The sequence below is a fragment of the Paroedura picta genome, chromosome 1, assembly GCF_049243985.1.
Source record: "Paroedura picta isolate Pp20150507F chromosome 1, Ppicta_v3.0, whole genome shotgun sequence".
Lineage (NCBI taxonomy): Eukaryota > Metazoa > Chordata > Lepidosauria > Squamata > Gekkonidae > Paroedura > Paroedura picta.
In genome coordinates, this window is record NC_135369.1 from 178,493,749 (window position 1) to 178,520,403 (window position 26,655).

Consider the following 26,655-nt stretch of genomic DNA (forward strand, 5'->3'; position numbering starts at 1 on the left):
GAATGGGTGACATGGAATCCTCCCTTGTTAGTTGAGAGGAAGCCCAAATACTTTCATGTTGGACCCTGTTGGGCTATGCAGTTTATACATACTGTAATTTGCAAGCGAACAGGAAGGGCCTCACACCTGCCTTGGTGGAAGAGGTAGCATTACACAGCAGTGCCGCTTTGTGGCCCTATCCGAGGGCAGAATAGAACTGGCGAGCGATGTTCTCAGTTGCCAATTGTGAAATCATAGCCATTTATTAGGGAAAACTTCAAGTTGCTTTCCAGGAATTTCTAGATATGTGAACTCCATACCTCTGGGGGGAATCATCCAAAGCCAATTTAACTGCTTTAATGGTAAGTGGCATATGCTTCAAACCTTCTTTGTCTGCTAAATGAAGAATCTGACTGGATATTGTGATTCTCACTCTTCTGCAGTTTGCCATGTGGGTGGACGCTGTCATATTTGTCTTCAGCCTGGAGGATGAAATTAGCTTCCAGACTGTGTATCACTACTACAGCCGCATGGTGAACTATCGCAACACTAATGAAATCCCAATGGTGCTAGTGGGAACTCAGGGTAAGTGGTAATGCTGCTGAGCCAAGCATTTGTTCTTTCAGATTGTTCTGTTTAATTGTCTGGGCCAGAGATCTCCAACATGCTACTTTTGGACACCGTGGAGGCCACCAACACCTTTCATGTTGCCTACTAAGTATTCTGAAGTGGGTGGGGCCAGGTTGGGACTTTTGTGTAGAGAGACTCTCGGAAACTGGTGATTTGATGGGCTGTGAAGTATCACCTTGGGAGCAATCGCCATCACAGTTCAAGGATTTGCTACGGAAGGTAAGCCGCAGCGGTCGTTGTACGTATGGCTCCACCTCTTGTGGGAGCCATTTTGTGGCTGCACCCACCACACTGTGTCAGAACACCAAACGTGCCCACAGACTCAAAAAGGTTGGGGACCGCTGGGTTGGGCCATAATTCGTCTTTAGAAAGAGGATCATCAGGACAGGTGTGACTGTAGACCTGTTTCAGTGGACCAGATTTCATTGAGACACAGCTCATCTGACATGTGTCATCACTACTGCATGGGCCTTTGAGCAGGAAGCCCCGGAGGGACGGACCAGAACCAAGGTGATGAAATTAATTCCAAAGAAATTCTGTCTCAACATCCGGAAGAAGTTCCTGACAGTTCAAGCGGTTTCTCAGTGGAACAGGCTTCCTTGGGAGGTGGTGGGTTCTTCATCTTAGGAAATTTTTAAACAGAGGCTGGATAGCCATCTGACGGAGAGGCTGATTCTGTGAAGGTTCAAGGGGGTGGCAGGTGACAGTGGATGAGCGATAGGGTGATTAGTGTCCTGTCAGCTTTCTTCATTGTCTAACATGCATGCACCCATGTTAAATGGGGAATATTATGTGATGTTGTGGCAGGTTTTATAAATTCAAAAAGACATAGCCGGTCTTGGGAGTGGTGGGAAATAAACAAACAAACAAACAATAAGTGTAGTTGGGAAAAGTACAGTTAGTATTCCCAATTGCAGTTACGAGCAATAAAGCAGTCTTGCTAGGTTGATTAACGTCTATAAGGGTAGAGGATGTTTGTTCACCCTGGGCAATGTGCCTTTTGGGCTTGTAGCCAGTTTATCAGATGCTTGATGTATGTTTTCAGTCAGCATAAATACTTATTCAGGCATTTATGCCCTGCTTTTCTCTCCATTGGGGGCCCAGAGTAGCTTACAATATTTTACTGTTCTTTTCCTTTTTATCTTGGCAACAAAAACTGTGGGATAATTTAAGGTGAAAGAGGCTGATGTGCCCAAGAGAGCTTGCAGAGATTCGAATCCGGGTCTCTCCCAGATACTGTTCTAAGCACTAGGCAGGGTATTATTATTATTATTATTATTATTATTATTATTATTATTATTATTATTATTATTATTATTATTATTATTATTGGATTTGTTACTCGCCTCTCCCTAAGAGGCTCGAGGCGAGTTACATCAATAAAAACCCCAATAAAACCCCGTACATTAAAATCACAACAACAGTAAAAACATAATTAACACAATAACCAAGATGCGGCAAAGAACACGTAGCGTAAACTAAGCCACCCCCAATCCCCATCCTGGGGAGGGGGGGGGGAGTTAAGGGTGCAAGATGGTCTAGCTACTGCTGCTACAGCTGCTGTAGGGCCCAGATCTACCTTGTGGCCCAGCCTCAACCAACGACCTGGTGGAAGAGCTCCGTTTTGCAGGCCCTGCGGAATGCTGAAAGCAGTATTGATTGGCTGGTTAAGTCAGATTCATAAAATGTGAAAAGTGAATGAAAGTCCGTGGAGTCCCTCATTAGTTCATGGCCCTCATTAATTCGTGGTCCTCGGTATAGATCAGGGGTAGTCAAACTGCGGCCCTCCAGATGTCCATGGACTACAATTCCCAGGAGCCCTTGCCAGCATTCGCTGGCGAATGCTGGCAAGGGCTCCTGGGAATTGTAGTCCATGGACATCTGGAGGGCCGCAGTTTGACTACCCCTGGTATAGATGTTCCACAGATCAGCCTAAAACAACAGCCAACAAAAGGAGGCCTCTCAAATTCACCCAGGATTCTTTCAAAACGAAACAACAGGCGTGGGGTTTATTGTCTTTGCTTTAGGGACTTGCTGAAAATGACTTCTGTTTTCTTTGCAGATGCCATAAGCTCCGGCAATCCTCGTGTCATCGATGACGCAAGAGCACGGAAGTTGTCGAACGATTTGAAAAGATGCACCTACTATGAAACCTGTGCTACCTACGGGCTGAACGTGGAAAGGGTCTTTCAGGACGGTAAAGAATCATTGCTTTGTGCAGGGTCTTGCAACACCCAGCTGAGCTTTAATTTCCATTCTTAACCTATAACAATTGCAGCTGAATCTGAACTGCTGCTGGACCCAAATCTGGTTCATCCTAGTCTAACCATGTGTGTGTTCGGCTGATGTTGATTCTGTTGCATTGTAAACTATCCTACATCCAGTTCGATGAAAGGTTTAGGAAAACAAACATTTTTGCACACTGCTTTGTCTTATTTTGTCCACACGTTTTTTTGCTTTGGGATTCTACTATGGGCCAGCAGGTCTACCAACTTGCTTTTGTTGACTGTCAATACTAGAGTCACCTTGACTGCAAATTTATAAGGATCAATCAGTTATTGGAAAATGGCTTAGTTCTGTTTCCCATACTGGGAGTCAAACGGGAACCAGAACAAAGCCAATTTCTAATAATTGAATGACAATTTGAGATTCTTTTTCTTCATCGCCATCCCATCACCTCCGCCCTTCTCCACTCTTAAGATTCCTTTTTCAACAGTACTTTCTAAAAAAATTTTAAACTGGCTGCATGGCACTATTTTACAAAGGCAATGTTCTTGGGCTGTTGCTTCCAAATCTTACAGCCACCAGAAGTTGCCAGAATCCTACGCATCCAGTAGCCACAAAGAGTCTTGATACATTTTATTTATTTATCATTTATCATTGCATTTCCAGGGCCCTTAACATGTATTCTCACATCTTGAGTGTCTTGCTATAGATTGATTTATTGTAATATGGCTCCAAGCCGGCTACAAAGCCCACACAAACAATCCCTTCCTTCCTTCCTTCCTTCCTTCCTTCCTTCCTTCCTTCCTTCCTTCCTTCCTTCCTTCCTTCCTTCCTTCCTTCCTTCCTTCCTTCCTTCCTTCCTTCCTTCCTTCCTCCCTCCCTCCCTCCCTCCCTCCCTCCCTCCCTCCCTCCCTCCATGCATTCATTCATTCATTCATTCATTCATTCATTCATTCATTCATTCATTCATTCATTCATTCATTCATTCAATTTATATACCGCCCTCCCCTGTGGCTCAGGGTGGTTTACATGGAACTTGGGGAACAAGGAACAATATAGTATTACTCAGTAACCATGTCAAATGAGTAATAATAGTAGCAGTGATCATAGAAAACAGTGCTCATCTAGTCCAACCCCCTGCACTGTGCAGGACACTCACAACCCTATTGCTCATCCACTGCAACCTGCCACCCCCTTGAGCCTTCACAGAATCAGCCTCTCCATCAGATGGCTATCCAGCCTCTGTTTAAAAATTTCCAAAGATGGAGAACCTCCCACCTCCCAAGGAAGCCTGTTCCCCTGAGAAACCGCTCTGACTGTCAGGAACTTCTTCCGAATGTTTAGACGGAATTTCTTTTGAATTAATTTCATCCCATTGTTTCTGGTCCGTCCCTCCAGGGCAAGAGAAAACAACTCTGCTCCATCCTCTACATTGCAGCCTTTTAAATACTTGAAGATGGTTCTCAGATCCCCTCTCAGTCGGTGAAGCTGGTGGGAGGGGCAGATTTCGCTGCATTAGTGTTACTTCGTATTACTATTACTGTTCTAACCATCCTCTGTCCCCACCGTGCTCTCCGTGTGTAAAGTTCTGAACACGCAATTGTGCTAAACAAGGACTCAAATGGTTGCCTTTGTGGGTTTTTTTGAAAGCTCAGTTTGCTCAGTTTAATAAATAACAGGAATAACTATCCTTACTGAAGAGGGAAGAAATTATAATAAGCCGACTGTGGCATTCTTTGCCCCCTTTGGGCTACCGTAGGGCAGGGAGGAGCCGGGCTCAGAAGGCTTGGCTCTTCCCTGTCCACACGGTCCTGCTGCAGGACAGGCCCTATTGGACCTTGCAGTGGTTAAGGCAGGGTTAGTCAAACTGCGGCCCTCCAGATGTCCATGCAAATACTGGCAGGGGCTCATGGGAATTGTAGTCCATGGAAATCTGGAGGGCTGCAGTTTGGCTACCCCTGGGTTAAGGGATTCTCCTGCGTTACTTTAGCCTGCGACAACTATGGGCCTGCGTCATGTAGGATTTGCCCTGCTTCCATTTGACCACCCTCTCAGCCTTTTCCGCCTGTGCAGAATCGGCCCCTGTGAGGTAGGTGGGGCTGAGAGAGCTGTGACAGAAACTGCTCTGTGAGAACAGCTCTTATCAGGAGTGTGACTGGCCCAAGATCACCCAGCTGGTTGCCTGCGGAGGGGCTCATCAGATTAGCTGCTCTTTACCACGACACCATGCTGAAGAAAGAAGTTCCAAATATTGAAAGACGTATGGATGTGCTTGCAGCACTCCAAATGTTGTTCATGTTCAAAATATGTCAGATCATGGTTTGGAATACAAGTCCTTGTCATTCATCCAGGCCAAGTGCGAATTGTCTTGGGAAGAAAAGACATACAGTAGCTCTAGATCAGGATTTAGGATGCTTAGGGCTTGCTTTAGGATGCTTAGGGCTGATCCTGCATAGAGCAGGAGGTTGGACTAGATGGCCTGTATGGCCCCTTCCAACTCTATGATTCTATGATTCTATTATTCTATCAGGGGTAGTCAACCTGTGGTCCTCCAGATGTTCATGGACTACAATTCCCATGAGCCCCTGCCAGCAAATGCTGGCAGGGGCTCATGGGAATTGTAGTCCATTGACATCTGGAGAGCCACAGTTTGCCTACCCCTGCTCTGGATAATACCTGGGTGTGGTCGCAAAGGGAACTAATGAAGCGGGTTTAGTGCAGGCACATTGTTATGTTAATGAGGCTGGCTGGCGCCCCATGATGTCTTAGAACAGGGAAAAATAACTAAGCCAGATGCAATCTGTGTGTCTGGGGATGGAACTCCCTTAGGTGCTGCTGGTCAACGTTGCCGTGAAGCTTCATGCTTTGATTGGTAGCATCACTCTGTACAGATTTGATGGACAAGCAAGGACAAGCAAAGTGCACCTGCATAATGCTCAGGGTATGGAGGCGGGTTGAGATTATGCAAAAAATTGTCCTCTTAGGGTAATAAATAATTTACCTATTTACTGGAATTAGGAGGTACCAGGGGAAATTATGCTAGCGTTAGTAGTTAGCGTGTGCTATTCATTTACATGCTAAAACATTTTTTTTTTGGGTAGCTTTAAGAAAATGGTGTGTAATCTAGTTCTTGACGTATTTGTCTTCCTATTTTGGGAGGGGGACCAAATATGCTTTATCTCGAGAAAGGGAGAATAAAGGATGTGCTGTAATAATACTCTGGTTTCTCTTCAGATCGTATAAATCTTTTGCCTTTTACTAAGGATGAGCTATAATTGGGAAATGAGATGTGGAACTTATCTTGGCATGTCCCTATGAACTGATTTTAGATCACATATATTAGGGTCCTCTGCTGAGAGCCAGTTTGGTGTAGTGGTTAGGAGTGTGGACTTCTAATCTGGCATGCCGGGTTTGATTCTGCACTCCCCCACATGCAGCCAGCTGGGTGACCTTGGGCTCGCCATGGCACTGATAAAACTGTTCTGACCGGGCAGTGATATCAGCGCTCTTTCAGCCTCACCCAACCCACAGGGTGTCTGTTGTGGGGAGAGGAATGGGAAGGCGACTGTAAGCCGCTTTGAGCCTCCTTCGGGTAGGGAAAAGCGGCATATAAGAACCAACTCTTCTTCTTCTTCTTCTGAACAATTTACTTCCTTTTACTTAGATGTATTTTGGAAATGTTGCTGCATAGGAAGCTTGGAATTTCCTGTCCGTGTGGATTTTTCAGGAAAGCTTCATTGGTCTGGAAATTTAGTATCTCGTTAATGAATCTTTCCTTGTAGCATGTGGCATAGAATTCAAGCTTCAAGGAAAATAAAGTGTTGCCTAGAGACAACCTTAAAGGAGCACATCTGTATAGGCGGGTCCATGGAATTTTTTTGAGATTGGCATTTATTTAGAATTTGGCATGAATTGATGTATATTATAAATATATAAATATAAAATTTAAATATTAAAAAGTGTTTAAGAAATGGAGTAAAGTGCTATTTAGTTTCCAGTTTCATTTGGTGTTGGATGCGTTTCTGTGCAGTGATGGGGGCAGAAATACCTTCTCTGCAGGGTTGAGCCTGCCTAGTATTTGGATGGGAGACCTCCAAGGAACGCCAGGGTCATGACGTGGAGGCAGGCAATGGCAAACCATCTCCAAATGTCTCTTGGCTGGCTGCCAGTCAATCCTAGGATCTCCTGTACAAACTCCACACACATCATCCATAAGATAAAGTAAATTAGCTTCTGGGCAAAACTTCAAAACTACAAAGCTTATGTTCCATTATTTGTTTCTGCATTTAGGCTGTGGCATTGTTTTTAACATCCTGCACGCAGATGAAGCTTTCTTTAAAACAGGGGTAGTCAACCTGTGGTCCTCCAGATGTCCATGGACTAATTCCCATGAGCCCCTGCAAGCATTTGACTACCACAGGTTGACTACCCCTGCTTTAAAACATCCCAACCCATCCCCCCATCGCTTTGAAATAGTTACAAGTGTTCTGTTTTTGAACAAGAGTGCCTGAATTTAGAATGAACTCTTGCTGCAATTTAACAAGTGGGCGCCAGGGGGCAGTGCAACAACAGCAAAGAATTTTATTCCTTATTCCTTGATTGTCTTGATTTCTTTTTAGCCGTTCAGCAGACATAATAAGAACCAAGACGATGGTTTAAGAGACCATTTAGAGTTGCAATAAGACACACTCGATAAAGTCCGCAAAGTTACTGGATCAGCAGTACACAGAACCGAGAGTGAGAATTAACTCGTTAGGAAAAGAAACCGAGGCTGCAGCCTGAAAAAAAAAAATGCATTTCTGGAACTTAAAAATGCCACCGAGCGCAAAACAGAACTCACTTCCAGTAAAAACAGCCAGGCTTGGACTGTATATGGAGATACTGCCTGATTTAAACTTCCCGAGTATGGCTGTGCAAACTTCCTCAAAGACAAAATTAAGCATTATGGCCATAGATGTATGCCTGCACTGGATGGGTTGAATGCAGAACAACATTTTTACTGATGAAAGGGTGGGGGTGCAATTTCCACTGATCTCCCACCCTAATTTGATGGCAGACATTGGATTCCCTTCCCATTCTCTCCCAGAGGGATTCCCTGTTACGGGCTGCAATGGGAAGGGGAGGCAAATCCCTCTCTGCTGATGGAACTCCCTCCGGTCAATGGAGATTGTCTGTGGGGTCCTACCCTATGAACCAGAGGGGAACCCCCTCGCCCCGAATATTTACTGTGCTGCTGGGAACAGGAAGTAGTGACCAGCCAGCCAATACTCTGCTCTGGTTCGGCCTTACTTGGAGTACTGTGTTCAGTTTTGGGCACCACAGTAGAATAGGGATGTAGAGAAACGAGCGTATTCAGAGGAGGGCAACAAAGATGGTGAGGGGTTTGGAGACCAAGACGTATGAAGAAAGGCTGCGGGAGCTTGGTCTGTTTAGCCTGGAGAGGAGACGACTGAGAGGGGATCTGATAACCTTCTTCAATTATCTAAAAGGCTGCCATGTAGAGGATGGAGCAGAATTGTTCTCTCTTGCCAAAGAGGGACAGACCAGAACCAATGGGATGAGATTAATTCAAAAGAAATTCCGTCTAAACATCCGGAAGAAGTTCCTAACAGAGCGGTTTCTCAGTGGAACAGGCTTCTAACCCACCCTGGTCCAACTGACGAGTGAGGCTGAGTATCAGGGTGATTAGCATTGCCTCTACACCAGGGGTAGTCAAATTGCGGCCCTCCAGATGTCCATGGACTACAATTCCCAGGAGCCCCTGCCAGCGTTTGCTGGCAGGGACCCATGGGAATTGTAGTCCATGGACATCTGGAGGGCCGCAGTTTGACTACCCCTGCTCTATACCATGGCCAGGCTGGAAACTTGACTGGGATGGGTCTAGGACCGAAGCTTCTTCCAAGAGTGCCGATAGTTGGACCAGGACAGCTTTTTCAAACATCTTCCCCAAAAATGATAAGTGCAAGACGGGGAGGTAGTTGGATGTCTGTAGCGGGTCTGGAGCCAGTTTTATGATTAGTGGGCGAACCACTGCCTCTTTAAGCCCCTCCGCAAATTCACTTGTTGAAAGGGAGAGGTTGATTGTCTCCCGGGGGGAAGGGGCTACTACTCTTATGTCAGATGTTTTTAGTAGCTATGATGGACATGAATCTAGAGAGCAAGTGGTTGGCTTCGCTGCCTTTAGCAACATGTCCACTTCAGTCAGTGTGAGTAGTCTGAAGTTACTCAGTGAACTCTCCAAGGATGGCCAAGGGGCCTCTAGTTCACTTTCTGTGTCCAAAGTAGGTGGGAAGTTGTGGCGGAGTTGTTGATGTTTTGTCTGCAAATTGGTATTGTGAAGCCCTGGGAAGTCCAGTCAATATGCAATCAACTCTTGGCGACTCTTGCAAGGGACCTTCAAAGCAACTGAGAGGCAGAGGTGGTTTGCCAATGGCTTCCTGTGCTGAGTCCTCATGGGATGTCTCCCATCCAAGGACTTACCTTGCTTGGCCAGTTTGGTGTAGTGGTTAGGAGTGCGGACTTCTAATCTGGCGAGCTGGGTTTGATTCCGCACTGCCCCACATGCAACCAGCTGGGTGACCTTGGGGCTCACCACAGCACTGATAAAACTGTTCTGACTGAGCAGTGATATCACGGCTCTCTCAGCCTCACCTCCCTCACAGGGTGTCTATTGTGGGGAGAGGAAAGGGAAGCCGAATGTAAGCCACTTTGAGCCTCCTTCGGGTAGAGAAAAGCGGCATATAAGAACCAACTCTTCTTCTTCTTCAGTAATATCGGGGCTCTCTCAGCCTCACCTCCCTCACAGGGTGTCTGTTGTGGAGAGAGGAAGGGAAGGCGATTATAAGTTGCTTTAAGACTTCTTCTGGTAGAGAAAAGTGGCATCTAAGAACCAACTCTTCTTCTTAGCTTCCTAGACTGAATGAGATCATGCTGTACCTTGCCACCTTCCTCTCCTTTTGTGCTTTACCTTCCTAGAAACAACATCACTATCTTTGACTTTGTTCGGTCTTGAAGGTAACTGTTTATTGTTCTTGGCCTTTACAGCTCCTGATTAATTGGATCAATTAAACAATAGTCTGATTTCCATTAAATTAATTGCCCTAAGAGATAATAGCAACATAAATGAATTTGTTTTAATATGCCAAGAGTTTTATAAATTAGAATCTCTGGCTTAGAACTACTGGATTATTGAAGGTAAAACTTTTGAATAGTTTATGGCACAGATAGATGAAGGAATGGCCACTCACAGCACTGAATACCTCCTGCAGAGAAAATAGCTTCAGGTGGTGATCAAATTCAATTGAGATTATATTTTTTAAAAGCTCTGAAATTTATGAGACACAGATACTTTCATAGTTTGCTGGCAGCTTAGAGGTCTAAATGTGAAATACTCTACTGCCAAAAAGGGCCAATACTGCAGTATGTAATTTGTATCCTATACAAGTGTGAGCTCATGCATTTGGTCAAAATGGGAGGCACGCTGTGTTAGAATTAGATCTCTTGGCTCTTCATAACCCGACGGCATCCCATTCAGGAAAGACATACATACCAGTCAGTCTCAGATCTCCAAGTCACTGATTGGTTCTCCTTCCATCTATTTATTCACACCCACCCACCCAATTGTTTCTCTCCATTGCCCCCTATTGAGGGTAGCTGGGAATTACAGGCTTAACTTTGGCCCTGGCATATAAGGGGCAGTCCTCAAACTGGGAAGCTTCAAGAAAAGATTGCTGGGTTAAATTGCTGAATCTGAGTCAATTTGCAAATTCGGAACAAGTGACTCACCAGGGCCGAACGGTGACATAAGATTCTTACCTCACAATAGGTGCTAATTACACCTGATAGATATTTAATACATTTTAAAAATATATTAAAAAATTAATTAACTCCCACCCATTTGGGAAATCTTTCCAGGGCTGTCAAGAAACCCCAGAGTTTCACAAAGCCCTGGTGGAGAAAGCCTGCTCCATTCTTTCTGTCTTCTATAAAACACCTTTTGTGGCACCTTCCTCCCCACTCACATTCTACTTCTAAATTGAAGTACGAGATGGCATTGGGATGATCTATTCCAGGAAGAACTACAAAAAAGGAACCCCTTCGTCCTGCCCCACCACTGCAGTCCTTCCACCTAGAATTGTGCTTCTTTCAGAACCGCTTTAATACAGTGATTTACCAACCTGCGTGGCCGCTTTCTTTGGAAATAAATGCTTCAATTAAACTGTCCTTATTGCAAGCTCATTCATGTGGAAATGGGAAGAAATGGAAGCGAGCCCGCAATGCTTTTAAGAATTGTTTTCATATTTACTGGGATATTCGGGAGACCGGTCGTGCATCTGTATCCCCCCGTCTTTCAAACCGCAAACAGGCGTGCAACTGTAAGTGCTTTTCACCCCCTAGTTTGCATACCCATCAGTTACAGGACTGCCAGTTTATATTTCCGTCCAAATGATGCAATTACTCTTTACGTAGGAACGTGGTGATTCAAGCCCTGGGCGGAATAACAAATTGCTACATCAAATGCGTGGGCTTCCTTGCCATAAAGTCCTTTCCAATTTTCTCTTTTACAGTTGCACAGAAGATTGTCGCAACAAGAAAAAAGCAGCAGCTCTCGATAGGCCCCTGTAAATCACTACCCAACTCTCCAAGTCACTCGTCGGTGTGTTCGGCTCAGGTCTCTGCAATACACATCAGCCAGGTACGTCAGAGAAGGTCGGCCGTCTTCCTCCCCGCGAGAGGTAACGATAAAGCAGCGCGTTTTGATAGGCGAGAAGCATTCTGGCAAGTTACGTGGATTCTCTGTCGCTTTGGGAATCATAGAATCATAGAATCATAGAGTTGGAAGGGGCCATACAGGCCATCTAGTCCAACCCCCTGCTCAACGCAGGACTAGCCCTAAGCATCCTAAAGCATCCAAGAAAAAGAAGAAATGGAACACCCCGGATCAGGACTCGGTGATCTGGTGACCTCGAGCTCAAACCTGTGGCTGCCACACACAAATATTTTCACTCGCATTACGGGTAGTTTTCCGAACTTTGCAGTGCTTTCCCTCTTCCTCGAGTCTCTCTTGCATTCCGTGCTGAAGGGTCAAGCTGGATAACAACGGGCAAGGAAGCAAATTCCACATTGAGCTTACAGTACAGCTGGAGCTTTAACTAATCCATCGTGTCCTCTGCAGCAGCTGTCCCACATACAAAGGCCTCGCAGCGGCCTTGGAAACACCCTTCAGCTTGGGCTTTGAGGCTGTCGGGCAGCTGTTGAGTGTGTCACTCTTGTGCCCTTTGCTGCACCAGCGAGGTGTAGCCGTTTAACGCATTGGATTCCATTCTGGAGAAAGCCTGAAGTTTTACAACTACCTCTCATTCAGAGAGAGCTAAATTGATGTAGTGTTTAAGAGCGGTGGACTCTGATCTGGAAAACTGGGTTTGATTCCCCACTCCTCCTCCACATGCAGGCCAGGGGTGACCTTGAGCTAGTCACAGTTCTCTTAGGGCTGTTAGTCCAGAGCAGTTCTGTTAGAGCTCTCTCAGCCCCCACCCCGCCCTCATCTCACAGGGTATCTGTGGTGGAGGGAGTAGAGGAAAGGTTTTTGTAAGCAGCTTTGGTGTTCCTTTGAATCCCAACGGAAAAATCAGTTCTTATTCTTTGTTTGGCAGTGTGACAATACAGTGGATTCTGGGAAGGACCGTAGACCTCCCCTCTTAAAAAAGGTCGGGGGGGGGGGGGCAGAAGGCATGATTTTTATGCACGGGATTCAAGCTGTTTACCTAAAAGGGAAAACAGCATTGTGATTGGAGTCCATGACAGACTGGCAGAACAGGGAGAGAATGCAGGTGAAGCTTTCTTGAAACACTTATTCCAGTTCAGTCCTTGCACCATTGATTATGCTTATGCTAATCTGCCTCTCATCCTCTACCTATATGTATGGACTGGTAACTTCTGATGTTTCAGAGAAGCTAGAATTAGTGGCAGTGGGAGACACCTTGCTGCCTGCTGAGCAGAAAATTCTTCTTAGCATGGAATATCTGATAAATTCCTTTCTTGCCTTTTCCCAAAGTCAGGGAGGGAATGAGGGGTTCACATCTATCCTTGGCTCACTATGGACCAGTAGGAAAGACTTGGTTGACTAAGTGAAAGCTGTGAGAACTTTGGGAAAAGTGAGCACATAATGCTGGGACCCTTGATCTTATGGAAAACAAAAGGTAGGCATAGTTGAATGAGCCTCCAGGAAAGCTGGCCTTAATAGACAAGAGAAAGCTAGGTAAAATTCTATAGCTACAATTTTTCAGAGAAATAGAGCCAAGTGGGACTTCTTGGGGTGGGGGGTGGGGGAGTTAAAGACTGGTTCAGAGTGTGACATGATGGCACACCCCGTGGGTTGAATCTAGTGCAGGAGTTCACAGAAGGAGTTGATGAAGCAGAATTTTGGCTGCCTGCCCAAGATGCCTGAAGAACTTCTCAGAAGGTCAGAACAGCCTCACAAACAAAGCATACCTTGGGTTGTGGTGCTGCAATGACAAAGTGACTTCTTTGCAAGTCATTTTAGCGGATTATCCATCGCCTTTGCAGTACACTGCACCATGGTGCATTTTGTTGGAGGCTCTCCTGACCAGCAGGTTAAATAGGGAGAGCTGTTCCTCCACTTCCTTCTGTGAGTTTTTCCACCAAATCCATCCTGTCCAATGCAATGGAGTCGGCTAAAGAGAACCTGCCAGTCCCTTCAGTCGTCTGAGAAGAGATTCTATGATGAATCGCCATCGAAAATGCTGCTGTCTACTGAAAATGAAATTACGGTAGTGAAGGTGAGATGACTCAACGGAGTTACCTGCTTTGCATGGAGAAGGTTCCTGAGTCATTCTCCAGCTCAAGTAGGTGATGCAAAAAATTTCTGGTGCAAACCCTGGGAAGCCAACCTGCGTAGATAATATTGACCTTGGAGGAACCAAAGGTCAGTTCAAGGTGGCTTAAAGCAGGGGTAGTCAACCTGTGGTCCTCCAGATCAGTGGTCCCCAACCCCCGGTCCGGGGACCAGTCCCGGTCTGTGGAACAGTTGGTACTGGGCCGCGGCTCCTCCTCCTCCCCGTCTACTGCCTCGGGGGCTGCCCTGCCACTCTGCCACCGACTCACTTTTGGTGCTCTCTAGCGGCTGCCATGGCTGGGGCTCCCCCTCGGTGTGGCACTGCTGGCAGTGCCCCCCAGCGGGCAGTGGGAAGTCAGGGGCTCCAGAGGGAAAGCAAGCGGAGCAGGGGCTCAGGCGGCAGCGGTGACGTCCCTCGGCAAAAGACTACCCCTCCCTGGGCCTCAGTAAAATTGTCAAGCATTGACCGGTCCCCGGTGATAAAAAGGTTGGGGACCACTGCTCCAGATGTTCATGGACTACAATTCCCATGAGCCCCTGTCAGCATTTGCTGGCAGGGGCTCATGGGAATTGAAGTCCATGAACATCTGGAGGACCACAGGTTGACTACCCCTGGCTTAAAGTACTCATTGGCAGTTAAATTGAAATTGGTTTTCTTTCAATTAAAATGGATTTTAATCTTTTGCAGACCAGCAACGGAGGAGGCAGCTTAAGCGACTATTCCTCCTCGGTCCCCTCCACTCCAAGCACCAGCCAGAAGGAACTGCGGATCGACGTCCCTCCCACCACCAACACTCCGACGCCCGTTCGCAAGCAATCGAAACGCCGCTCCAACCTTTTTGCGGTGAGTTCCGTCAGGAGATGAAAAAATTATTGTACACTGCTCACCACCACACTGGATGCTTTGGGAAAAAAAAAAACCCTAGATGCTGCCTTTCGTCTGGAACGTATTCTTTAGCAGAAAGATACGGCCATGAAAGAGCCTCTTGTGGCGCAGAGTGGTAAGGCAGCAGAAATGCACTTTGGAAGCTCTGCCCATGAGGCTGGGAGTTCGATCCCCGCAGCCGGCTCAAGGTCGACTCAGCCTTCCATCCTCCCGAGGTCAGCAAAATGAGCTTGCTGGGGGGTAAACGGTAATGACTGGGGAAGGCACTGGCAAACCACCCCGTATTGAGTCTGCCATGAAAACACTAGAAGGGGTTGCCCCAAGGGTCAGACATGACCTGGTGCTTGCACAGGGGATATCTTTACCTTTACCTGTAAGGCCATGAAGGACTTATCATATGGAACAAATTTAGAGTCCAGCGGCAACTTTAGGACCAACAGTGTTTTATTTCTGGTAAAAATGTGGCTCTTCCTCTTCTTTCTCCTCCTATACATTGCCAATAGCACAACAGGACAAGTGGGCTTATATCAGTTTCCGCTGCTCCCACCCCATTTGTTCCATTTTTCGACGGGAAATGGGTTCTGCAGCCTGAAAGACATAACAACTCTGTGTAAAGAAAGCAAATGCCAAAGGGGAAGGGAATCAAGAACACGGGGCCTGCGATGCATCACCTCTGTCAGTCCACAGAACAACATTAGCAAGACAAATGGGGATGGGTACCAGGGGCCAGATCACAGGACAACCACTTGGTGGGTGCAATAAAAGGGGAAGGCAGTTGTCCTTAGAAAGCCTCTAAAGGAGGCCTAGCATCTACAGAGCGTTGGGAACCGGAACAGGAAATTCTATGGAAGAGCTCCTGCACTGAGCATGAGCATATGGCGGGGCAACTATTAGCGATTAGGTATCAAGGAAGTGAATGCCTGGCTTACTAATTTAGGGATGCCTCTCAGCTGTGCTGTGTGCTTGCATGAATTTCCGTGATATTTCAGCATGCAGGTTACCTTCAGTGACACTGTAGTTGTGAACATTATGGATGGCCCAAGCTGGTCTCATCTGATCTCCGCAGCTAAGCAGGGTCAGCCCTAGTTAGTTTTTGGATGGGAGACCACTAAAGAAGTCCGGGGTTACTCTACAGAGGCAGGCAATGACCGTTTATGCACTGGGAACTTCACTGCCCCAGCTTCCGTGCAGGAGCGCAAATCGGGGGCAGATGAAGCACACCGGGCCAAGGGTTCAGGAAGAGGTGGGGCAACCCGCCACGACTTAAACTCCAGCCTGCAGCCCGGCATGAAACCTCCAGTGCGTAAACGGTCAATGGCAAACCACGTATTTGTTAGCAGAGCAAATCAGTCATTGATATGCACACGCTGTATTTGAGGATTAGGAGAAAAGGATTTATTTAAGGAACAGTGCAGAGGAGAGATAGAGGGAGCCTGACTACATGGCTGAGTCGCAGAGAGAGAATGAGGGAGAAGCTTCCGAGAAGAAGCAGGAAATTGCCCCTAAAAGTAGCAATCCCGAGTCAGATAAGGAGTCACACTTAAGAGGAGAGAAAGGTCTTGACCCCTCTGTCCTATCCAATGGCCTTCTTGCTGCCCCCTTCAGGCTCTTCTCTTTGTACACCTATTCCAACCCTCTGAACCTCTCTTACCTTGAACATCTCATGAGAGGTCATCATAAGTTGGCCCCAGCTCGACGGCATTTCCTGCCACCAGCGTTCTAAGAATCTGCTTTAAACATTTCTGCTCTGTCTTGCCATCAGGACAGATTCCGAGGCTGTTTATCGCAGCCGTAAAAGACAATTGGAATAAAACCAGTGTGTGAGGCATTAAACAGAAACCGAAAATCCGAGCAAGCAACGCAAACTGCTTTTAATGCTGCAGGTATAAAAGGTTCACGGAAAGGCCATTGCATAATATATAGAAAATAAAGAAAATACTGTACAGAACACAGTATAAGAAGTCCTATGTCAGGGTTAGTCAAACTGCGGCCCTCCAGATGTCCACGGACTACAATTCCCACAAGCCCCTGCCAGCATTCGCTGGCAGGGGCTCGTGGGAATTGCAGTCCGTGGACATCTGGAGGGCCGCAGTTTGACTACCCCTGTCCTATGTGTTTGAAACTTACACACATAGATAAAATGAAAATGAGGATTGTGGGATGATCCATGCCCTGAATCAGGTCCAGGCTAGATTAATGTAATATGGGGAGTACTGGTTTATCCACATAGCATTTGTATCATGTGCTATGGGCCCCATGGTTCAAGGGGCCCCACCACTGCTTTGAACTGAGTGACAGACCGCTTGGCCAGAGAGTGCACATGCAAAGAACTTGCACGCATACTTCTGGCGCTCTTCTGCCCCACCAGCTTGGACTGAGGCAAGGAGGCCCATTGTCTGGATTGTCAATCTGCGGAGGAGGAGTTGGAGAGTGATTGTGCTGGAGAGGAGGAGACAGTGACGGGAGGAGGAGGGGAGTCATGTGGACAGATGTGGGGCAGTTTTTGAATTCCATCTTGTTTAAACACGTTGAAGGGATTTGTTCATTGCAATGTTGCAGCCTTCCTTTTTCAAGAAAGTCCCCCCCTCTTTTAGGTGATCCCCTTTCGCCTCAGCAGCACCTGGACTTGCAAAACATACCAAAGATCCATACTTCTAACACGTGACCAACCTGGGCCCTTGCTGAAGCCGCTTCAGCTTCCAAATACAAAAGCATGGGGAGGGAGCCCCACAGGAAAGCTTGGTTTCAGCTAAAATCCAAGAAGAATTTCAAAGGTTCAGTTTTGTAATCCAGGGTGGGTGGGAGGGAATAAATCTATACACCTGCAGGAGACTTTTTATTGCAACCCAACTCCAGCTAACATAGAAACTGAAAGCTAAAAAAAAAAGAACAAATTCAGCCAAAGCGGGTGTTTGCGCCTGGCTCAGCCAGCACCGCACCACAGGGGGGGAGGCATGGGCGCTGGTGCAGAGCTCTGTGCCTGCATGTGTGCGTTGACCGGCGTGCCCGTGCCCGCACCTCTCCCTCCCCCGCAGCGCCGCGCTGGCTGCGCCAGGCATGAACGGCCGATTCAGCTGTCGAATCGCACGACCCTCAAAGATAGGCACAAAGCACAACAGGAGAAAAGGAGAGAGGATGGATGCGCTAGCGGCATCATATGCTGCATTTGATGGCCTCCACCGCAGCCTGCCAAGTGACAAGGCAACCCAACTCAAAGAAACAGACTTCCCTACAAGAAAACCCTTGAAGGGAATGCCAGAGCCCCCCCCCCCCTCTCCAAATCTGGAATAGCCACTGAAGGGCAACACTGAAGGCAGCATGGCGGGTGGGGGGGGGCGTGGGCGGCTTGGAGCTGCTGGTGTCAGGAGGGTGCCCTCTGAACTGCAGTGAGTAGCTGGCACATGTAAAAGAATCCCTGGGGGAGACAGTAATGCTCTGGAACTGGAAGTCCAGCCCTCAAAGAGAACGACAGTCTTTGAGTGTACTCATATATATATTTTAATTAGGTTGTTTTCTTTTTTTATGCTAAGGAAGGTTAGAGTTCAGGATAATACTAGCAAATGTTTACAGCAAAGTGAAAGTATCAGTTGCTTCCAAAGTTCAGAACTATTCCTGGGAAGGGTGCCCTACAAAGAACAGCGCCAGTTGTGCTCTGCTGGGGCCCCGCTGGCTCTGTCGCTACGGGCCCTGCAAATCCTTAAACTGGGCCTGAATGTGGAGCTGCTTTTGATCACTTTTTGCAAGAATGTGGCAGCCAGGTTACTGTCAGAGGCTGAATCTTATCACCCCCCTGTTGAAAGATCTACGTTGACTGTCCATCTGTTTTCAGGAACAATTCAGAGTGCTGGTTCTTCCTTATAATGTATTAGGGATTTTATGGGTTGGTTTGTTTTATTCTTGCTGCAAACGTGCATATGTGGCAGTTTCGTGCATTCGCGGCCGCCGGATCGCCCTCCCCCCCACCGGTCCGCAGCCTTAGAAAGGGAGGGGCCCCAGGTGGGCATGTGCATGGCTATGTTTCCTATCCCTATTCTGCACGATCATGCCACTTCTGAGGTTTCTCAAAGCCTGAAGAATATTTCAGGGGTTTCTCAAGAGTAAAAAGGTTGAGAAAGGTATGAATCTTCTGAATTAGAATTCCTCTTGCAAGGACTTAACAAAGTCCTGCGGTGCTTCACCATGCATGCATGCATCCGTCCGTCCGTCCGTCCGTCCGTCCGTCCGTCCATTCATTCATTCATTCATTCATTCATTCATTCATTTATTTCATTCATTCATTCGAGCTGGCTCGCAGCGGTTAACAATAAAACATTATAGCAGTTTAAAATATCCCCTAAAACAATAATATAATTCCCGAAAATTACTACAATTATCATTAAGATGGCGATAATAAGATATAAAACCCTTTTCCCAACAACTCATAACTTTGGTATGGATGTAGATTGGATAAGTTGTCACCATCTGGGTCTGGTCTAACACCAAGCCCAGGAAGCCAGGGGGAGGGGAGACCTGATTGAATACCCCCAGGCTTCAACCCAGCCTCAACCAAACGCCTGGTGGAAGAGCTCCGTCTTGCAGGCCCTGCGGAACTTTGAAACCTGCAGCTCTTCTGGGAGCTCATCCCACCAGGTAGGAGCCAGGGCTGAAAAAGCCCTGGTCGAGGCCAGGTGTGCTTCCCGGGGTCCTGGGACCATCAGCAGATTTGCACCCACAGAGCAGAGGGCCTTATGGAGGGCATAAGGAGGTAAGTGGTTCTGTAAGTAACTAGGAGCTAAGCCGTGTATAGCAGTGGTCCCCAACCTTTCTGAGGCTGGGGACCGGCAGGGCAACTGCCCCGCCCACGCATCGCACATGCGGGGCCGAAACATGCACAAAAGTGCTGCGCACACGCGATTTCGGCCGCGCATGGTGCATGTGCGCATGCACGGCGGCCCTGATTCCCTTTCCCCACTCTCCCGCAGTAAGAAGATTCCCGGGCCGCAAGCTTGCGGCCTGGGAAGTTTTTTACTGCAGGGGGGGGCGGGGACAGGGAGCCGCGGCTAACGCGCATGCACGGTAGCTCCGCAGCATGCACATTTGTGTCCGCCGCCATGCCGGTGGCCACGCCTGCCTCTTCCCTCCCCCCCTCTAGCAGCAAGAAGCTAGCCGGGCTGCTTCTAGCCGGGCCTGGTGAGCTTCTCGCTGCGAAGGGGGGGGGGAGAGGCAGGCGTGGCCGCTGCCGGCCCATTACCAAGGCTTGATGAACCCCGGGGTAGAGTCCTGCTCCCTGTGGCACCCCACAAGGAAGTGTAAAGGAGTCAGATAAAACTCTCTACCACCACAACCCTCTGCGACCTGTTCTCAAGAAAGAAGGCCAGCCACTTAAGGGCTGTATGCACAAGAGATTGCAGGTATGCACAAAACTGACTGATGCTGTTTCTTCTCATAACCTATTAATGGTCTTTTGCACTTTTCTTGATTACGTTTGAGTCGTACATAATGATGCCTTATGCTGTACTTCCTCTGTCTTCCTTATCCTTTCACTTTACTATTTTGTAAACATTTCCGTTTGTCACTTGTACATTTTAAATCTGTTTGTTTACGTCCTTGCTGCTTGGTTTGCTGCGCCGTTAGCTAAACGGCAGAATAGAAACCTTTTAGGTAGATTTTATTGATTGATTGATATATAATAGATAAACAAATAGATAAACAAACAAAAACAACTTCTAAACTTCTGCCAAGTGAGGGATTATAACTAGAGTTTTATAAAATGGGCCTTAAATAGCCTGGAAAAGCTTTGTGTTAGACCGGTGTCTCAAATCTTAAGTGCCACTCGATTCTTGCGTATTAGTAGCAGAGCATTCTCCACTAGGTGTCAGCATTGTTCAAGGAACAAAGTGTGTGTGTGTGTGTGTGGGGGGGGACAACGACTGGCAGGCATTCTCATCAAAAGGCCCTGTTTTCGCTTCCGTTCAGATTTTTGCTTAGGATCCTGAAGAAGAACTGTTTATCTGAGGATTGAAAGTGAAGAGTCTTTAAACACACAGATATTCCATGCTTCATGGTCTCATACATAAAATAAATCTTACTGTATTTTAGGCTGGATGGATGGACTACCTCTCCAACTGTAGTCTGACCAGCACCTTCCCTTGCAGGTGTCTTCCTTTTGGGAGACCCATTTAGTTTCCATAAGATCAGTAGCGCACTCTGCTGTATTTCCCAACTTCTGGGAGGATGTGGAAATAGAGATGTAAAATTTCCGGGGGGTTAGGGGGACTCCTTCCAGGAAATCTGGAAATTGTAAGTAAAATGTAAGCACATGCAATACTTACCTTCCTATTTAACCTAACATGTTGTTGCTTTAACTTGGTATACAAAATTTATAACTTAGTAGGTTTATAAAATTGTACGTTCCTGGAATTAAAGCTATAAATGCTATAGATTTAAAAAAAATAAACATGGGGGCACCCCTGGTAATAGCCAAGTAGTAATTATTGATCCACTTTTTACTGTTGAAAAACCCCAGTAACATTCTTCAGGCTTCAAGAAACTCTAGAAGTTGCACAATTGTGCACAGAATGGTTGGGAAGAGCTGTGGACATGCCCACTTGGGGCCCCTCCCCTTCCTACCCCCTCCAGGCCCATTCTTACCCATGGGTGGGGGGGGAGGCAGAGCAATATGACTATGTATGGTCCTATCATCTAATAAAAGATATACACACACACATACACTCCCACCCTTTTGGGAAACCCTTCCAGGGTTGTCAAGAAACTCCAGGATTTCACGAAACTCTGACTGAGAAAGCCCTGGTTTAGAGTAAAACCTCAATAAGGTGTTTGGTGTTCTGGTAATTTATTAAGGGTTATTGTTTTTTGTTTTGTTTTTGTCTTAACCTTTAAAAATCTCCCTGTGAAGTAAAGGTAAAGGTATCCCCTGTGCAAGCACCAAGTCATGTCTGACCCTTGGGGTGATGCCCTTTAGCGTTTTCATGGCAGACTCAATACGGGATGGTTTGCCAGTGCCTTCCCCAGTCATTACCGTTTACCCCCCAGCAAGCTGGGTACTCATTTTACCGACCTCGGAAGGATGGAAGGCTGAGTCAACCTTGAGCCGGCTGCTGGGATTGAACTCCTAGCCTCATGGGCAGAGCTTTCAGACTGCATGTCTGCTGCCTTACCACTCTGCGCCACAAGAGGCTCTTCCCTGTGAAGTAGGTTAGGCTAAAATGGTGTAACTGGCCTAAGTCAACCTACCTATGAGTTTCGTCGTGAGCAAGGATTTAAACCGGGATCTCCCGAGCCCTACTCTGACCCTGTAACCTTATCATGCTGAAAATATAAGAAATACACATGTTTTGTACCATTTTCAATTAATATACCGTATTGTAGCTCAAGAAGAGCATCTCTTGCTAGAACCCAATAATTAGAAATATCAGTTGTTGTTTGTTACTGGATTAAAGAGATCACATGCTTCAAATAGTTGAGAATTTGGTGTACAGTATGTTTTACGAGAGATTCACAAAAATAAATTCACTGTAGAAGTACTGATTGGACAAACTACAGAATAATTAAGTAAAGGAATAGTGAATAGTAAGTGAAAGCTTTGACAGTAGAAGTTTTGAAAATGATTCTGGGAAGTCATGAAGATCCCATCCAACTGACGATAAGTGGACAAAACAGGATAAACTTAAAGTCAGATCTCATCTTGGAAAGTGCATCAAACATGAGAAATAGATACAATTAGAAAGGCACAGAAATATACATGAAGTATTAAAAATCTGTAATGGTAGGGGATGTGAAGATATTTGCACTTGTAGTAATTGCCATTTTTAAGGACAGAATTGTGTTTGGGTTTTTTTTTTTGTGAAGGGGTTGTTTGCCTAGGGCATTGTTAATATGTGATGGGAAATGTATTACATTGGAAGATGAACACATGGATTGGCCCAAGGTGATATATCTGATGTTACTAGATCCTATGATCATATTGCATACGTGTAAAATACTGTCAAGTCTTGGCCAATTTATGGTAATCCTGGGGGGGTTGGGTTTGAAGACAAGAGTTGTTCAGAAATGATTTGCCACTACCTGCCTCTGTGTCACAACCCTGGAATTCCTTGTTGGTCTTCCATCCAAGAAAGAACCAGGACAAACCTGCTTCATTAGCTTCTGAGATTTTGTGAGATCAGATTAGACTCAGCCCTCCAGGTCTGTGCCCTTGAGGGTATATGAAGGTAAAGTTGGCATTCAGGTTTGTTGCATGGTTTGGATTCTGACTCTGTGTGAGTGTGGGATGATCCATTGTTGTTGGTTGTGTTGTGTGTAAGTAAGGAAAGGCCTGCCACCCAAGGCTTTGAGTAAAGATGTTGAAGTCCAAGGTGGGGGGAAGAATTATACAATAGTAGTTTTCTATCTATCTAGCCTAAACTTATTTTACTTATTAAAACACATCATTTTAACTTAGCATATAAAACTGTACTGTTTGGCATATTTATGGAATTTAAAAGGATAAATGTCCTAATTTTCCATAGGAAAAATGCCAACTATACTTAAGGTTTTTGAGAATTGAAAACTGCTATACTATATGGTACCTTAACTCTTCAATATGGCCCTAGGAATGAAGTAGAGGGCAACTTACTGTACATGGAACAGCATGACCCATCTCGTCCAGGCTCCCCCCCCCTCCCAACTCCCCCCCTCTTGGGTAATTCTTCTATGTTCCCCACTGTGCGTTCATGTAACATTTAGAGGCATGGATTGTATTACTTTTTAATTATTGCATTTATCAAAGCACTCTATATATTCATCAGTATTCAATTCCACAGTCTAATACTAAGAGTTTAGTGTCAGAGGGTGCTAATTTGGTACTGTCTGTATAACAGAAATAATATTTTGCTGTCAGTTGTTAAATTGGTATTATTTTCTTGGACTTTTCAGTCTCCTCCCTTTCCCTTTCATCTAATATCTATATCGATAGATAGATAGATAGAGAGAGAGAGAGAGAGAGAGAGAGAGAGAGAGAGAGAGAGAGAGAGAGAGAGAGAGAGAGAGAGAGAGAGAGAGAGATAGATAGATAGATAGATAGATAGATAGATAGATAGATAGATAGATAGATAGATATTTTTTTCCAAGGGGGTACTATGGGGGTCATCTTAATTTCATATTTATTCCTGTTTTAAATGTTTTAGGCACCCTTTTTGCATTAAAAGTGAAAAGCAGGGTGGGCTTACTTTGGCTTTGGCTTTTATTAGCATTTTGTGATGCGTGGGGTATATCTAATATGCTCACTTACTCGATAATCTCTGATTTGAAAAGCACATGGAAATGTTTTCTCATGTTCCACATTGTGTGAGTAATGTGCCCACTGAAAAGTAATGGAGTGAAATTGTCACTTGTCACTGCAGTTATTAAGGTACGGGTGACTTCGTAGATCTTGCTCTTAATAAAATAAATCTGTCACATTCAGATTTACTTCTCAGAATAACAGAGGAGGATCTGAAGTTCTGTTTAAATAGGAGAGTGTATATTTGGTCCGTAGCTCTGTGAAACCAACAGAATGTTCCCCCCCCCAAAAAAAAACATTTTTAATAGTTAGTGCTGATGATTATTTTTAAATAATCCATGTTAAAAATAACAGTATTTGTTTCAAAAGATCCCCCAACCATTTTTTACATGCCAGGACTGTTAAAATGATAGTCTTATATTTAGGGAAATGTACATATATTTTAAAAAAACCTCAAGAATTTTGTGGCCTTAGCAGTTTGGCAAAGCATCTTAGTTTTCCTAGCATTGTTAGTTTGACTTTGATACTGTTTAATCATCTGAAAGCAGTAAAAGAAGAAACTAAATGAATTTAATTTTAATCAAGGTAATCCATAAAATTATGCTGCCAAGTCGTTAATTGCCTTTTTAAAACCTCATCAGATGATAATTAAATATACATACCTGTGTCGGAAATTGACTAAGCACATTACAAAAAAAAAAAAAGTCTGAAGTTATTCCTGTTTTCGAATCTCTGTCTTTCGGAGTTGCGTTTCCATTGAACTACTGTGGGCGGCCGGAAAACGGCCCTACGGCCCATGTCGGATGGCAGGGCTTGGGTGTAATTGTTTTAATCTTATTTGGTGATATTTGTAGTACTTAACCAAGACTTCCCAAACAAATGTAGTTATAGCCAGCCCCATCTCTCTCTTTTTTTTTATGATGTCACAAAACAACTTTTCCATTTAGAGCACAATGCAAGAATCAACAGATTAATAGCGTTCCCTTGGCTTTTTGCTCTGCAGTCTCGGAAAGGGAGCGACCCAGACAAAGAGAAGAAAGGACTGGAAAGCAGAGCGGACAGCATCGGAAGCGGCCGTGCGATCCCAATTAAACAGGTACAGATCCTTGTGTGTGTGTGTGTGTGTGTGTGTGTGTGCGCGCGTGGGCTTGCGTGCTCTTTTCCCTGCATTTGGAGGAACAACTCGGGTCTTAAACACCATGATGCTGGGCTTGTGTGCCAAGGCATGTTTGATGTGCTGCGGCGATGAATGTCGAAGTCGCTCACTTGACATCAATTAGGAGAGGTTCCTATGTGTATTAAAATAGGATCATTAGAATAAGAAGAGAGAGAATGTAACAACAGGCCTAATGAAGTGCAGTCTGCCGTCCTGCATATGGAGTGTGCTCCCAAGGCCGATCTGGCTTCAAAGCTTGCCTTTATAGAGGAAGCTTTGATTGGGCCGTTTTGCCGCCAGTCGACAAGGGTAAATCGGATCGCCGTACAAGAGCCCCTTGTGATCACAGGAACGGCGCACCGCGGCCCTCGTTTGCCGTTTGCGGGAGGGCCCATCTGAGCGGCCGTTCCAGGTTGGTTTGCGGCGATGAGGCAATTAGTTGCGATAATCATAGCTGGTGTGTCAGCTGTGCACTCTTGTTTGTAATTTGCTAATGAAGGAATTGTAACTTCATTTAGACCTTGTTATATAAAGAGAACATTTACAGCCGTAGTATGTGGCCTTAATTAAACTTCCTCATTATGCAGCAGGATTTTTTTTTTTGAAACGGAGGATTTGTTTTGGCCTGTTTGACTACTCAAGGTACTTTTCCATTACCCCCAGGAAATAAAAAAAAAATAGATAAAGGAAAGACGCTTAAGCGAGAAGGGCTCTGTGTGGAGAAAAGCAAACAGCTCTTTTGAAACACGTGACTCGCGCTTTTCCGACCCATTCAACAAAATTTAGACGCTCACGTGCCTTTGATACGCAGTTGGAGTTTGTGTCTGATAACTTTGGGCTGCTAATTTTAAATCAAGGAATGGGGCCCTATGATCTCTGTAATCTTGGGTAAGGATTCTTATAGCACAGGAACAAGGTCTCCCTGACTCCTCGCCAACAGCAGCTGTGAGCCTGTTTCTTAATTTATTTCACTTATGGCCCTGCCTGTCATCCTAACGAGGAAACAAAATGGCTTGCCTCATTCTCCTCTTCCCCATTTTATCATCACAACGACAGTGTGTAGAGGCAGCTTGGTGTAGTGGTTAGGAGTGTGGACTTCTAATCTGGTGAGCCAGGTTGATCCCCTGCTCCCCGACATGCAGCCAGCTGGGTGACCTTGGGCTCGCCACAGCACTGATGAAGCTGTTCTGACCGAGCAGTAATATCAGGGCTCTCTCAGTCTCACCCACCTCACAGGGAGTCTGTTGTGGGGAGAGGAAAGGGAAGGCGACTGTAAGCCGCTTTGAGACTCCTTCGAGTAGAGAAAAGCGGCGTATAAGAACCAACTCTTCTTCTTCTTCTAGATTAGTCTCAAAGAGAGTGAGTGGCCCAAGGGCATGGCGTAATGGGAATTTGAACTTGGATCTCCCAGATCCTAGACTGAAGCTCTAACCCAGGTTTTCTCAACCAGGGTTTCATGAAACCCTGAGGTTGCTTGATGGCCCTAGAAGGGTTTCCCAAAGGGGTGGGAGTTAATATATTTAAAATATATTTTTAAAAATGCGTTATACATTTATTGGTTGATACGGCCATATATGGTCATGTTGACACCCCCTCCCCAAATGGCCAATGATGGGCCTGGAGGGGGTGGGAAGGGGAGGGGCTCCGGGTGGGCATGTCCACAG

At 45.9% G+C, this 26,655-nt stretch overlaps 1 protein-coding gene across 5 annotated transcripts in view; it reads left to right on the forward strand.

Moving 5' to 3' along the window:
* The window catches only part of AGAP1 (ArfGAP with GTPase domain, ankyrin repeat and PH domain 1), a 380,857-nt gene that overhangs the window by 80,755 nt on the left and 273,447 nt on the right, over positions 1-26,655 (forward strand). For all 5 annotated transcript variants that reach the window (XM_077313638.1, XM_077313646.1, XM_077313654.1 and 2 more), the window contains 5 exons: positions 423-564; positions 2,672-2,806; positions 11,403-11,530; positions 14,379-14,534; positions 24,839-24,931. In XM_077313638.1, coding sequence (XP_077169753.1) covers positions 423-564; positions 2,672-2,806; positions 11,403-11,530; positions 14,379-14,534; positions 24,839-24,931 — 654 coding nt within the window. The remainder of the gene's footprint in view (positions 1-422; positions 565-2,671; positions 2,807-11,402; positions 11,531-14,378; positions 14,535-24,838; positions 24,932-26,655) is intronic.